The sequence below is a fragment of the Pimephales promelas genome, chromosome 2, assembly GCF_988280905.1.
Source record: "Pimephales promelas chromosome 2, fPimPro1.hap1.1, whole genome shotgun sequence".
Lineage (NCBI taxonomy): Eukaryota > Metazoa > Chordata > Actinopteri > Cypriniformes > Leuciscidae > Pimephales > Pimephales promelas.
This window is the reverse complement of record NC_142770.1, coordinates 5408394-5423377: the sequence shown is the minus strand read 5'-3', so window position 1 is coordinate 5423377 and position 14984 is coordinate 5408394. Positions and strand designations below refer to the sequence as shown.

The following is a 14984-nucleotide window of genomic DNA, read 5'->3' as shown; positions in this document are numbered from 1 at the left end:
ATCAAAATCAACAGAGTATTTTGAGTCTCTTTTGCACTGATAAGAAAAAAAGTGAGCTGGCAATACCGCCGACCCAAGATGGTTTGATTATGGGCTAATTTTCATTTTAAAGTGAACTACTCCTTTAAGTTGGAAATTGAATTTTCAGTTCTATGCTCAGAAAGTGAATAAATGGATTGGAAATAATGTGTAAATTTAGTGTAAATTTAATTTAGGTTAAATAAATCCCCTAAAATACAAAATATGAAATAAAAAACATCAAACTAAAATATAGTACATTAATTTCATTGACAAAAAAAAAAAACTGGCCTTTTGACCGACACGCGAAGAGGACCAGAGGGTTAAGCAAAAAATGAATCTGCACATGGAAGATGAGGAAATCACAGGACAACTAAAGTTAAATGTGAACTTAAGAATCCACAGGCTCCATCTCATGCAATACAGACAAAAGCTAAATGAGAGCATCGATGACTTTGTGACTATAGCCAGAACTTTAGCACTGAAATGCCAATTCACTGACGATGAGCTCAATGAACGTTTAGTCGAACTTATCATTGCCTGTACTCCTTTCGATGCTTTAAGAAACAGCTTATATACAGCGAGGCTAAAGGTCACCCCATTGCTGACATGCTAGCAGAGGGGCGAAAGTACGAAGCCTTAGCAACAGCTGATAATGAACAGATACAACAACTTGTCACGTCAAAACTGTAACCCAAACCAAGTGCTGTAAAAATAACCAATCTTGTTGGTTGTTTAAGATGTTTACACACTTATGTTAAACAGGGGGGATGTCATGATGATACATAATACATGTGTACGTAATAAGCTATGGCCGTGTACCCGAAATGTATGTCATGTTAAACACGTTGAATCCTGAGTAAAAATGTTCTTTTGCACCTACGATGCTGTCAAGAACTTCAATGTGGAGACATTAATAAATCAGTCATTAGTCACGGAAAAAAAGGATGATAACCGATGTATTTTCCCACGAGTTCGCTATGTTAGCGATATAACGTTACCTAGCTTGTTTGGTAGCTTGTTTAATACCGTGGCTTGTTGTATAGTAAGTCATCCACTACAACAAACAAGGCGATAACCACTTCAAAAACATTGCAATAAATAAATGGGTTTGAAGAGAAATATTTTGGTCAATTTAGTCAGTTTTTTCATTGAACCAGAGAGAAACTTTGAATAGAAGGATAAAGGCACTGTCTCCATGCTACACTAATATTAGTAAGGCTATTAATCCTGTGTGTACACATCCTTACAAGTACAATTTGGGCTGTATTATTTGTGTCCTTCAAAAATTGTTCCTGAGAAATGTTATGTTTATTGCCCCCCACTCCCCTATAATCTTCTAATTTCTCTGTTTCTATGTGTTCCTGTGACATGAAGTGGGGTCACTGTCCATGTTTGAAGGAGTACCTGTCACTCTGCAGACTGATGTTACTGAAATACGGAGAGATGATCTCATAGAGTGGAGATTTGGAGATAAAGGACCTCTCATAGCTGAAATCAGAGAAGGAGAAATCATTAAATGTGATGATGCTGCTGATGGGAGATTCAGAGGCAGACTGGAGCTGGACAAGAAGACTGGATCTCTGACCATCACACACACCACAACTGATCATGCTGGAGATTATAGACTACAGCTCACATCCAACGGAGAGGTTTCATACAAGACATTCAGAGTTGATCTCAGAAGTGAGTATCTTTAGTCAGTGTAATAATGATCACACTTCTTGCATGGTAATTATTATTATCATTATCATTTGCGTTTGTCACTTTTTAATAAATTTATATTAAAGTTTCAAAATCTCCTATTAAACTAAAATCAAGTTATCAATGCTTTCAGTGATGTACATCTTGAAACTAAGCATTGTTTACTGAAGGCTTATGAATTACTGAAGGGTTTTGGGAAAGTGAGCCTCTGCTAAGGTCTGTTGTGTTCTGATAACTATGCTTGACTGCTGCTGTCAAAGGAAGTGAGAAGCGATCACACTGAATGAATTAACTCATGAAATATTTGCTCTACGTTGTCTATATTTACGATGCTCTACAATGCTTGAACAGTGTTTTCTACCTATTTTTATAATACCTTATACCCAGTGATGTAGTGGTGCCTGGAGAAGTGGGTATACTCTTAGTTTATGCCCCCAATATTTTTTTAAGCGTCCAAGCAAAGGATGAACGCTCTGTGTTATAAACAGTGACGTGTAAGACTACTAGTCTTGCATTAGTATTCAATATGTAAGACTATAGAATAGGGTATAATGAATACAATAGAACACATAGAATCAGTAGTATCCGGGCTGCACATATAGTTTTCTAAATACCCAGGTTCCAGGTCCCATAAATTATATTGTTAGGGGCGTTCGGGGGCAGACAAGCGGAGTTATACAAAAAGTGAAAAGTCAAACACATTCGAAAAAACGTTATACAAATATATTTATGCAATAATAAAGGCAATATATTTAATAGGGCTCTTGTGTTGTTAAATTGAGCTTATAATTTTCATTGTCTTATCAAAATGATTATTTCTGTCGGTCATTTAAAAAGTCTATTGAAAAACAGCTGTAAATTTGAGCTACTTGCATCTTATCTTACACTGTATGATCGTTAACTGAAGTGAAGCGTCGCGTTGGGATTCGCGCTCGGCTCGCGCTTCAATGAACAAAAATACTGCATTCTTTGATTGGTCTCACGAACATTTTAACATATGTGTTTGAGTGCAGAAGCAGATCAGATGAGAAGGTCAGTTTATCGTCACGAATCATTGCAGCAACAAATTAGAGTTAAAATGGGTACGACTCTAACTGGGTGGTTTTTTTTTGTTCACGAAATTGGATTAGCAACGAAATGATGCGCATCAGAGGGGATTTAGAAGTGGGTATACGCAATGCCGACTTAAAAGAAAGTGGGTACGCCGTATACCTGCGTATACCCTGCACTACACCACTGCTTATACCTATTAGAATTTAGAATCTTACATTTTAAAAAACTGTCAGCAAGGCATGTTTGTCGGTTAATTTTATTTTCTGTTGACGTATGAAGGTCATATAATCAGACCAACAGCACAATTATGAGTGTGATATTACTTTGCAATAAGAGGTACTGTCTGTTTTTGCTCCACCAATGAAATGAAGCCACATAAGTTAGACGTCTCCAAGCAACAGACAGTGGGAGTGTTTCATTCCTGAATGAATCTGTGATTATGAATGAATCTATGCAGTTATTTATTTAATGTCTCACTCGTAAAGACAGGCATTTGTTTTGTTTCTGAAGGAATCAGCATTAAGAGTGTCATTTGACAGTAGTTCTTTATGACCCATTTGACACCTGCTATTAACATCCACTGTAAGTGTTTTGTGCTGAATACAGGTGGAAACCGATTTAAAACATTTTGTGATCGGATTACTGAAATTAATGTGCCAGTAGTCAGAAGCGCATGTGACCACCTCGCATTGTAATGGAAATGCTGTCTGGCCTAAATGCATCTCTGCATAACACGTGATCATTATGGGATGTGGTTTGGAATGTGTTGTGTGAAAGAACACCAAAGTGATTCAAAGTTTCCATCTCTTTTTAGTTAGCAAGATTATTTAGCTAATCTTAAAACCAGATGGAAATGGTGTCCATGTTTCTCATTCCATATCTGGTGAAAAGCTGTTTTATTCTTGTTGATTTACATTATAAAATGGTTCCATTTGTATAATTGTTAAAAGTAATCGAAAATGCTTAAAAAAGTGAACTGTAAGCGATATTGCACTGAGGATTAAGCATGCTGTTCAGAAGGTTCTGAAAACAGCGTCTCAAATCACACATTACTATAATATTATTCCAATATTATATTAATTTAAATATACATATATATTTTAGCTTCTCCATCCCTAGCCAACTTACTGATGGATTGTAATGAGAGTGATGTTAGTTTTGAGATGAATCGCTGAATCGCATCCAGCGACAGGAAGCAAACCACAGCTCGCAGGATATCAGCACCCCTGTCATAGAGGAGAGGAGGGCTTGCACAGATAGTGGTGAACATATTTATACTTGTGAACCCGGTCAGACTAACCAGCATAAGAGAGAAAAGAACCTCAACGAGCATAGGCCTGGAGTTAGATGACCAAGAGCTTGTGAAAAAGCTGCATGGGACACGGTAAACACAGATCTATGCTTTGAATTGGAAAGATTAACTGGTACAGTTGAAAAGAAGCTGGATAAATTTGGGGACATCATTTACGCTTATGGAAGTGAGAGGTTTGGTGTGGAAAAAAGGAAGGAGAAAGTACAAACAACTCCTGTAATGTCTAGACGGCAACAGAAAATTGAAGGGTTAGTTAGAGAAAGGACACAGCTGAGGAAGCAATGGAAAAGAGCAGAACAAAGTCAGAAGGAGGGACTCAATCTCTTACAAAGGGGCATAAAGGACAAGCTAGCAACATTACGCAGAGCTGAGCGCCTACAGAAATGCTTAAAAAAGAAGCAATGTGCGAGGGCTAATTTCTATAAAGAGCCATTCAAATTCGTAAAGAAGTTATTCACCAGGGAGAAGAATGGCACTTTAGAAACATCTAGGGTTGAGCTAGAGAGATATTTGGAGGAAACTCATACAGATGCAAAAAGGCATGAGCCTATGTCAATTCCATCAGACATACCACCTATCAACCCACCAGAATACCAAATGGAGGTCTGTGCACCTAAGTGGAAAGAGGTAGAGCAGGCTGTGAGAAAGGCAAGGGCTTCATCATCTACAGGTTGGCGCGTATGGTTGGGTTGCGTGAGATTGTGGTTGGGTATCTGTTGAGGTCAGTAAGCTGGGCTGAGTTGAGTGGGGGACGGAGGGGGGTGACTCTGGGACGTCAGAGTCACTGTCGAGCCCTCTTGAGGTGTCGTGGGCTAGTCGATGAAACACTGAGGACGGAAGGTGCCCACTTGAAGACCCTAGAGATGTCCCCTACTCGGCTCAATCCAGACGGTTGTTGTGGTGGTCCACTAGGGAGACCACACTGTAGTTGCAGCCGTCGTGTGTGCTGACGCGGCAAGTACACTGCAGCCGTTAACGCCGGACAGAAGGGGAGTCACACCACCATGTGAAAAGAAGCGTAAATGGATGGAGAAGCATAGTTTACTGTAAAGCTACGTCTTAGCTTACCTTGGCGAAAGCCAAGTATAAATCAGCATGACGTTTTAACGTCTACTCTCGTGTAATGGAAATCATGAACGTGCACAATCTAACCTGCACAAAGTGACCATTAATATAATAAAATCATGTGTAAAGAAGTCAGGATACGTCACCTGTCGGTTCAGGGTCCTGCTACACATTACAGTGACACTGAGAGACAGTAATATGAAGTTTTGTGCCTTTCTCCATTTCAGACTGATAGAACATTATCTGAATGATCTTTATGTAGTCATTTCAAACTCTGATGTTCACATGCTCACACTAATGGCAACATTTCTTTGTGTATCTCTGTTTCTATGTTGTGCTGTCACTAATGAAGAGAGGAACATATTAGCGAGTGAGGGAAAGAATCTGATCATAAACCCTGAAACTGAAATACAGAAAGATGATCAGATACAGTGGAGGTTTGGAGACATTCTCATCGCTGAAATCAGAGGAGGGACTCTAAAAACACATGATGATGATGCTGGTGGGAGATTCAGAGGCAGACTGAAGCTGGATGAGAAGACTGGATCTCTGATCATCACAGACATGATAACTGAACACACTGGAGTTTATAAACTACAGATCATCAGCAGCAGAGGAAACACAAACACGAGATTTGTTGTCACTGTCTGTCGTAAGTAGTTCTTTCGATTTATTTTTCAAATATAGATGAGGTCTTTGTGAAAGGAGATGATCCACTTTGTGTTTTTTGCTCGATCGATGAAAATAGTTCCAATCGAAGCTAAAGCATGAAAAAATATATTAAATAATGTATTTGCAGAGAATATTTTATTCAGGTTAAAACTTGTTCTTAAATATTAAAGTTATTAGAGTTACATGTTTTTATTTGCATGTCACTGACAGTTTATATTCTTGACTCATGTACTGTACGTACACACACACACACACACACACACACACACACACACACACACACACACACACACAAACACACGGCTGTGGCACATCATTATGAGGACTTTCCATTGGTGTAATGTATTTTCTGTTCCCTAAACATAACCCTCACAGAATTTTTTAAATATTTTTTTCATAATTTAATATTTAGTAGCCTATGTCTATTGTTTTATTACAATAGTGTTCTCATTATAATGTTATGTAATATTACAGTCCCAGTCCTAGTTATTAATGTTGTGTATTGCTGTTTGAACTGCATGCGCTGAAGCTGATGATGATCAACAGGTTTAACTGGTTTCCATGTCACTGGTGATTTCTTGCTCTTAACTCCAGCTGTGAACGATCGCCACAGATTTGTCAATTCAGCAAACATGTGCAACATGTCCAGTACAAGAAAACTATCTCACTATATATGTGATTGTTGGTATCATTGTAAAAGTAAAAATAAGTGATTTCATAATTTGTAACCGCAAAAGTATGTTTAACAAAAAAGGTCTTAATCCTTCTTTTGGGATTTGAACTTACCAATAAATACTGTTGTGGCAATTTATCTATCTGAGCCACTCGAGATCTGTTTGATATGTTTGGTTTATTATATTCAGATCATTCACAATTCTTCTGTTTCATTATGGCAATGGGCTGGACTTGTGTTAACTTGTTCCTCACACTCACAAGCTGATAGTCTTAAATTATGACATTGTATGATTGACACTTGAATGGCATTTTCTCATCAACATGCTGCTTCCCCAAATATTATGGAACACAAAGTCTACTTTATGATGAAGACACCTTGCAATTTGTCAGTCATTTTAAGGCAATAAGAATAACATTGTGTGACACTGACATGTCATCTTCACATTTCCTTTGCAACATTTTAATGCTGAAATTCTTGGTAACATGATAAACATTTTAAATTAAAAAATCTGTTTTAATATTTAGTAATAAATTCAACATGTTTACCAGATAACTCAATCAAATTAAGAAAAAGCTGCAAAAATATGTTATTTCAGTTGATTTTGTATTGCATGGATGTACAAGAACAACAATTTAAAAAATAAATAAAAGCTAAAGACATGCAGGGAAAATAAATCCTGAACCACATGTGGCTGACCAACACATTGCCAGAGGAACCACAGTTCTCACGTGCTGAACAGCTGTAACTCTAACATACAGACATTTAAACACAAGGAATTAAATCATTTCAGTGCTAAAAAATGTAAGATTAGTTTCACAATTCCCCATTGAACTAGCATGTGAAACAAATGTGTGTGTGTGTATGTGTGTGTGAGAGAGAGATACATTATCTATCATCATTTAGCATCTTCAGCTTAAAATATGGAGACAGAACAGGATCATAACATGAGAGAAAATTCATCTGAATCTCTCTGTTTTATTTAGCTTTACAGCTTGTCAAATTTAGCTAAAACACATTTTGTTGCTGACACCACAAGTATTTCCTTCAGCTTTTATTTAGATCAGCACTTCTCAGATCAGTGTTCATCAAACTGGAACTGAGACAGTAATATGAATTTTCTGTGTGAGAAGACTGTAAATCATGTCCATCTGAATGATATTTCTGTAGTAGTTTCAGTCTGTGATTCACATTCACACTCTTGATCTGATGACAACATTTCTGTGTTTCTCTGTTTCTATCTGCTGCTGTCACTAATGAAGAGAGGTACATATCAGCGGATGAGGGAGACTCAGTCCCTCTAAACCCTGAAACTGAAATACAGAAAGATGATCAGATACAGTGGAGGTTTGGAGACATTCTCATCGCTGAAATCAGAGGAGGAACAGGAAATACACGTGATGCTGATGGGAGATTCAGAGGCAGACTGAAGCTGGATGAGAAGACTGGAACACTGAATATCGCAAAGATGAGAATTGAACACTCTGGAGAATATAAACTACAGATCAAAAGCAGCAGAGGAACCACAAACAAAAGATTCAAAGTTAATGTTGCATGTAGTGAGTATTGTCTTTGTTTAATATTTTTTTAAAGATATTTCCCTTACTGCTTTTACAACAAATGAAATGAAAACATGATGAAAACAATGACTAAACAAAAATACTTTATGTCATGTTATTGGTGTGTTTATTTTCTGAATTGTTATTGTAAAGCACACTCCAGTGCAATACAAAAGCCTATTCGTTTAGTTTTGGAAGCAACATGATGTGTTTATAATAAGGGATTACAAATTTAAGAATAGGTTTAAGATCTGCTGATCCTACTTTCTTTACATAACATCACATGAAAAATTAAGGTAGAGTAAATTGAATTTAGCATTTAAGGTTAGGGTGGTGATGATATCAGCTGTGAAACAGTTTCCAGCAAGAGAGTCCGGCCAATCCTGTTTTCTGTATTTGTCAGATTACTGCTCTCTATCGAGCCTGCCATTCCGGTTTCTCTCTATTGTAAGCAGATATTTATATATATATATATATATATACTACAATGTAAAATTCCCTTAGTTTGGGACTCGAAACAAGCTTGGAAGTCTACAGCAACGCACAGCTCGTGTTCTCAATAAAGAAACCTTCTTTATTGAGTCTCCTGGTCTCCCGGTCTGCGCTTCTGAGTTTTCTACACTTCTTGAAGAAAAAAGTTCACAACAATAACATCACTATGTAATGTTGCTCATATACAGTATAGTATTTTAGGATCATGATGGGATAATTACATAGGGATTATTGTTATTAAAAAGTTTGAAGTGTGGATGAAGCTGATTATCAGATCATGACAGAAAGGAAGTTTGCATCTGTGTTACATCTGTGTTTAAAATCACATGAAATGCTGTCAGAATTCGTTAATACGGGGGTCTTCAAAAAAATTAGGGCAAGGACCGCTTTATCTCATCTTGTTGAAGTAAAATGTTGTCATGACCTGCACACTCATTTCATAGTAATCCACTAGATATTGCTTTAGACCAGTAAAGATCTGAATAATTGCAGTAAACATTCAATTTAGACTGAATCAAGTGACACGATACCTAGGGATGCACTGAAATTAAAACTCTGGAAGCACTAGGGGGAAAACCAAAACCTAAAATTACTTTTTGTAAAATAATTAATTTCTTATTTTAATTATGTTGTTTGTATAATTCTATTATTATGGACTTTTTAATTCATTTCAATTTCTTTTCCTTTATTTTTTTTTGTGTGCTGTCATATTTCCCTCCTTATTTCTACAAAATGAAAAATGCGGCGGTCAAAATTTCTGTTCTTCCCTAGTAAAATCAGTTACTGACAGTGAAATATCAGTTTTATCTCTGTCTACATAACTATTTCTGTTTGTTCTCCAGGTGCGTACACTTACAAAACAGTGGTGGAGGGAAGAGATGTCACTCTATCCTCTGATACTTATATAGTAAAAGATGAGGTAAAATGGTTATTTAATGACGAAATTCTTGCAAGTGGAAAGAACGGAGACATTAATAAGACTTCATACCATGGTGAGAGATTAAAAAACAGACTGGAATTAGATCATGAAACTGGATCTCTGACCATCAAAAACATCAGAACCAGTGACACAGGAGTTTATCATCTAAAGTTCCTCACACTTGGAATAGAAAGGAAATTCCGTGTTACTGTCAATGGTGAGTAATACAAGCCTTTATAATGAAATTATAATCATAGAAGCTAAAAATATCATCCTCTTAAATTAGCATCTGTTTAGTAGTTAAAATTACAGTTGCATATTAGTGAAAATGTGTGGTGTGGTAATTTGATGTAGTTTTAACATTGAGCAGACATGTGGTGTCAGTGTAGTGACATCAGCAATTATAGAAGAAACATTGCTCTAAAAATATGTTTGATTAGTTATTGGGTGAAACAAAATAACTGAAAGAGCTGAAAGCATCATATAGCAAATCAGCTCATCTAACCTGCACAAAGTGACCATTAATATAATAAAATCATTTGTAAAGAAGTCAGGATACGTCACCTGTCGGTTCAGGGTCCTGCTACACATTACAGTGACACTGAGAGACAGTAATATGAAGTTTTGTGCCTTTCTTCATTTCAGACTGATAGAACATTTTCTGAATGATATTTATGTCGTAATTTCAAATTTCAAATCACATGCTCACACTAATGGCAACATTTCTTTGTGTATCTCTGTTTCTATGTTGTGCTGTCACTAATGAAGAGAGGAACATATTCAAGAGTGAGGGAGAGGATGAGACACTAAACCCTGACACTGAAATACAGAAAGATGATCAGATCGTGTGGAGCTTTGAAAACATTCTCATTGCTGAAATCAGTGGAGGGACTCTAAAAACACATGATGATGCTGCTGATGGGATATTCAGAGGCAGACTGAAGCTGGATGAGAAGACTGGATCTCTGATCATCACAGACATGATAACTGAACTCACTGGAGTTTATCAACTACAGATCAACAGCAGCAGAGGAAACACAAACAAGGCATTTTTTGTTACTGTCCGTCGTAAGTCAATTTATTTTCAATTTATTTTTAAAATATAGATGATGTCTTTGTGGACACATCATGTTTTTAGCTTGTTAACAGGGTGACATCCTCTAGTTTAATAAGTTTCCCTAAATACTTTTATAAAAGCTAAAATATCGACCACGCCTCAGATTTGGTTCTCTTAAGGCTAAAATCTCCTGAGCGCTGTCACTGCTTTCTGCCAAGTCTTGCGCCTGTCATGCTGCGCCTGTGTCAGACTGATGCTGACTACTGGACAGGATTTACCGCCAGTTTTTCATAATCACGATATCAAACACGGTTTTAATGATAATTAAATTTGAAACAATAATACTAACCATCAGGACATTTTATCGTGAAACTGGTAATCATTTTATCCCTAACATTTACATGTTTTGTTGCTGACCTGCGTCCACAAGAACTTCCTTCAGCTTTTATTTAGATCATAAATTCAGTTTCTTGAGAATAATATGAAAACAAAGAACATGACACTACAAGACGCATCTTGCCAGGCTTGATGTTTTGAATTGTATGAGCAACAGCTCGTTTCACAGCTGACCTGAGATCTGATTATATATGACCTTGTTTTGTTGTAATCACAATGTCTAATGAATGTAAAAAGGGTTATTGTCTAATAATTCTGTGATTGTTGTTCAACAGAAAGTTCCAGGTCTATTACACAAGATCAGCCGGAATCAGGTGAGATTCTGTTGTGCTGAAGATTTTTAACTGAAGATCATGATCTGATGTGTGTGTTGTTGCGCCATTTGACACTCAGTTCATATTTCCAAGATTTCCAAGAAGACAAATATTTATATAGAATGTTCACTAAATATGCTACCGACAATGTATGAGTTAAATGATTTTGTGCATTGTATTTCTAATGTAAATTCGATGTTAGAATGTGGATGTTAGGCTGGAGACTCACTAAAACACTTTAGAAATGTGAGAGACGGACTGTAAAAAGGGTCATTGTCTACTAATTCTATGATTTGTTGTTTTAACAGTATATGCGAATGATACACCCATCCTCCAGATGCAGGTGAGATTCTGTTGTTCTCTTTAACACAAGATCATGGTTACATACCCTGCAGTTATTAAAGAGAATAGGGGTGGAATAATATGAACTGTCACTAGTTTACAACCCCGAATGTGGGGGTTTAGTGACCCCGAATAGTCAAAGGTTTGATGCATCGATAGGAGGACTACCAATCTCAGTCGAATCTTCAGAGGTGTTATAATGAAACAAGGATCGTGACATTTTGGCTATATGAGGGCAAAAGAAGTTTGGCATTAATCTCAATGTCCGATTTCACATCTAACAACCGGGTTTCTGCCAATAAGTGAATATACAAACTATTAGGAGAATGCTCTAAATGAAAATGTGTAAAGAAAGAATCTATTTTTAACATGCGTGAATAAATCCAATCACTGACGGATTTAAGTTTCACTTTCCTCGATCCGTGACCGACAGTGAAGCATCTCGACGGCAGGGATTTAAACATCTTTAACAATGTCTAAGGAAATCTAAAGTGTGGATGCACACCATCAGATCAGATTGAAAAGACTCGAACGGACACAGAGTTATTTTCTTTCCATCAGGTAGGGTAGCCTACAAGTTATTTAAAAACATTTCAGCCGGGTCTTATTTGATTGTTGGATACTGTGAACATGTTCAGCTATAAAGACTGCTCTCCAGTTTAGTGTTATTGTCGTCTCTGCCTTTAAAAAGACAAAGTTGACAAATCTGGCTTCGTTATTTTAATAATTTATTTATTTTTATTTTATTTATTGATCACGCATATTTGTGGCTTGTGTTTTGTGACGGTCTGCAGAGTGTGTTTCTCCTCGGGGTTCATCCCACTAAACAGGATTTCTGATTGTTAATATTCAATATGTTGGATATTAACGATTATCTGAGATCGGTGTGACCCTGATGTTCTTCAGAGCAGATTCAGTCACTCTTAACACACTTCACACCACAGGAAAACCTGATAAGATCATCTGTAGAACCATTAAGATAATTATCATACTCGGAAGGGGAGAATTGGCCGCATTATCTTAAGTTTTGAAATCTCTAGATCTGTACATCTTTCTTTTTAATATCTGTCAATGTCTGTGTATTTTCAGCCTGATTCCTCAGGAAACCGAAAGAATGAATCAGTGACTGTAGTGATGCCGCTGCTGCGTGGAGAGAATGAACAGGAGGGGATGAGTTCGCTTTAAAGAGATAAGACACGCCCACCAGTGTCAATCACTCTGACATCATCAACAATTCAGCTCCAGCTACAACAACAAAAACATATTTCTGCTTATATGAGCCTTAAAGTGAGAAATTATTCAGAAATGTCTGTTGAGCTGTTAAACTTGCATGTAAAAAGCTTCTTTGGTTTCAGATGAACAGGGAAATGTGTTTATCAAACAGTTTCATTTTTATAATGTTACACTTCATATCTGTTACTCTATTAACATAATATTCATCTGACTTTTACAGATTTTATTTTATGTGATTGCAAGTTTAAGTAATTATGCTTTTTATAATTTGTTTTGCCGCAGCAGTATTTCTATAACCTGTGAATGTGGTCGTGTTTTATGTAAATAACACCAGTGCCAGATTATGTGGATGTTCAGCATTGATAACAGTGTCTTTAAAGTTGAGATCACATGACCTTTGTTATACTTTTATTGTAAAAAAAAAAATACAACTACTTAAGTTGACTTTTTTTTTTATATTACTTTCATTGAAGTTTTAAATGTGTGCCTTATTTTTGCTTTAGTAGTTATGCTTCAATAAGGGTCTGATCTGAAGTGAATCTGTTTATCAATTAGATGTGAATGTCAGATTGTAAATGTGATCCGAATTTGATCTTGTTCATGCTGAAGCACTTAAAATAACTCTTTAAAATGAAGTAAAAAGAAGAAAAAGAAGTATTACTCTTGTGGCATTTATAGCAAAAAAAGATGAAAAAAAAAAACACCGTTGCTCAGTACTAGATATAGTTAAACTATAACCACATTGTGTTGTGTTGTGTTGTTTTATTAATTTTGATAAAAGCATCTGCTTGAGGAATACATGTTCATGTTCGATATATGCATGTCTCTGATCGTATATGTCCTCTAGTGGAGAAACCCTTGTTTTGCTTCCTAACATCTGTTTTAACATGCAAATCATAAACAGTGTACCGATATATTCAATATTAATAAATAATAAAAAGGTCAAATTGTGTGAAATGTGTGTTGTTTCCTTCTATATGTACTGTATGTGCACAATCAAATCTTCAGAGTACATTAAATCTGAACTTATACAGTTAAAAAACGAATTGGTTATAAAATTAATCATTATCGCAAACACCCAGAGATGAAATGGGACCATAAGATCATATGTTGTAAAAACCATAATGGTTTTGGTAAAATTTGGCATGTTATTCAAATAATAAAAGTACAAGTTTTCTTTTTCATTACAATTCAAGTTTAGCATTTTCCTCCCCTGCCATGAAAAGATTCAATAGATGCACTTCCTTTTTTTGAGCACCAGATGGCAGTAGAAGAGTTCATAAAAATAAAAAGTTCGAGGAAAGAACCCAAATTTATACACTTTTTGTGTATTAAAAACCTCCCTCATTACTTTTGTATTTTGTGTCTAAAACACTAATTAATAGCCATAGCAATGCTAGTTTATTTCCATATTCGCATACAGTGGCATTAAAGGGCGTTAATTTGAAAGCAGGTTGTGTATTAAATATCAGGAATTATATAGGATTAACAATAGTCTGAGATCAGAAGTTCACCCCTAAATTAAAATGATGTCATCATGTCACTAATAGGGACCTATGACCTCCTCAATGTGTCTGATGGAGTGATGTCCAGATGTGTGGTCTGGTTGCTGATGGGATTCATCATATTGATTAAATAAGATATTTCTCAGGCAGTAAATGTGGATCTTTTAGAATAATTTAAGGAGAGCTGGTCTGTTCTCGACTCTGTCTCACCCGTGTTTTTGTCTTGATCTGATCTCAAACCCTCAAAAGTCTTGGTCTTGTTGTCTTGGTTTGGTCTTGATCTGGGGTCTGTACCATGATGGCAGTTGAATAAACTCAGGATTACAGGACTAGTTTCGAGTTGACAAAACCAAACCAATCCAACCTTTGTTGGTCACATTCTGATCATCAACTTTCTCCGTCAACTCAGGCTTTGATCCTGAGTTTAGGTGTTTAGGTGTGACATCAGTAGCGAACAGCCAATCACATGATGAGAAAGCAAAATATGAGAAAAATATAAAAGCTGAATGTTTTTCTTGCTCAACGACTAGTTACTGCTCCTTTAGGCCTCGACACAGACTCTTCTAGATACAGTTTGACGTTTTGATAAGCTTCATATGAGCAGTGGATAAGAAGACCTTTATCATTTAAGACAGGGGTCACCAAACTTTTTTCTCTGGGGGCCACATTA

The 14984-nt window shown here is 36.4% G+C and overlaps 2 protein-coding genes across 2 annotated transcripts in view; both read left to right on the top strand.

The window, feature by feature from the left end:
* Positions 1-13766, top strand: part of LOC120475640 (uncharacterized) — a 121897-nt gene extending 108131 nt beyond the window's left edge. Inside the window, exons 6-13 of the mRNA XM_089120634.1 lie at positions 1396-1704; positions 5505-5804; positions 7760-8056; positions 9391-9684; positions 10236-10535; positions 11196-11234; positions 11543-11577; positions 12666-13766. Of these exons, the coding sequence (XP_088976760.1) occupies positions 1396-1704; positions 5505-5804; positions 7760-8056; positions 9391-9684; positions 10236-10535; positions 11196-11234; positions 11543-11577; positions 12666-12761 (1670 nt within the window). The 3' untranslated portion in view covers positions 12762-13766. The remainder of the gene's footprint in view (positions 1-1395; positions 1705-5504; positions 5805-7759; positions 8057-9390; positions 9685-10235; positions 10536-11195; positions 11235-11542; positions 11578-12665) is intronic.
* The window catches only part of LOC120474283 (titin), a 164302-nt gene that overhangs the window by 21785 nt on the left and 127533 nt on the right, over positions 1-14984 (top strand). The gene's annotated exons all lie outside the window — the stretch shown is intronic.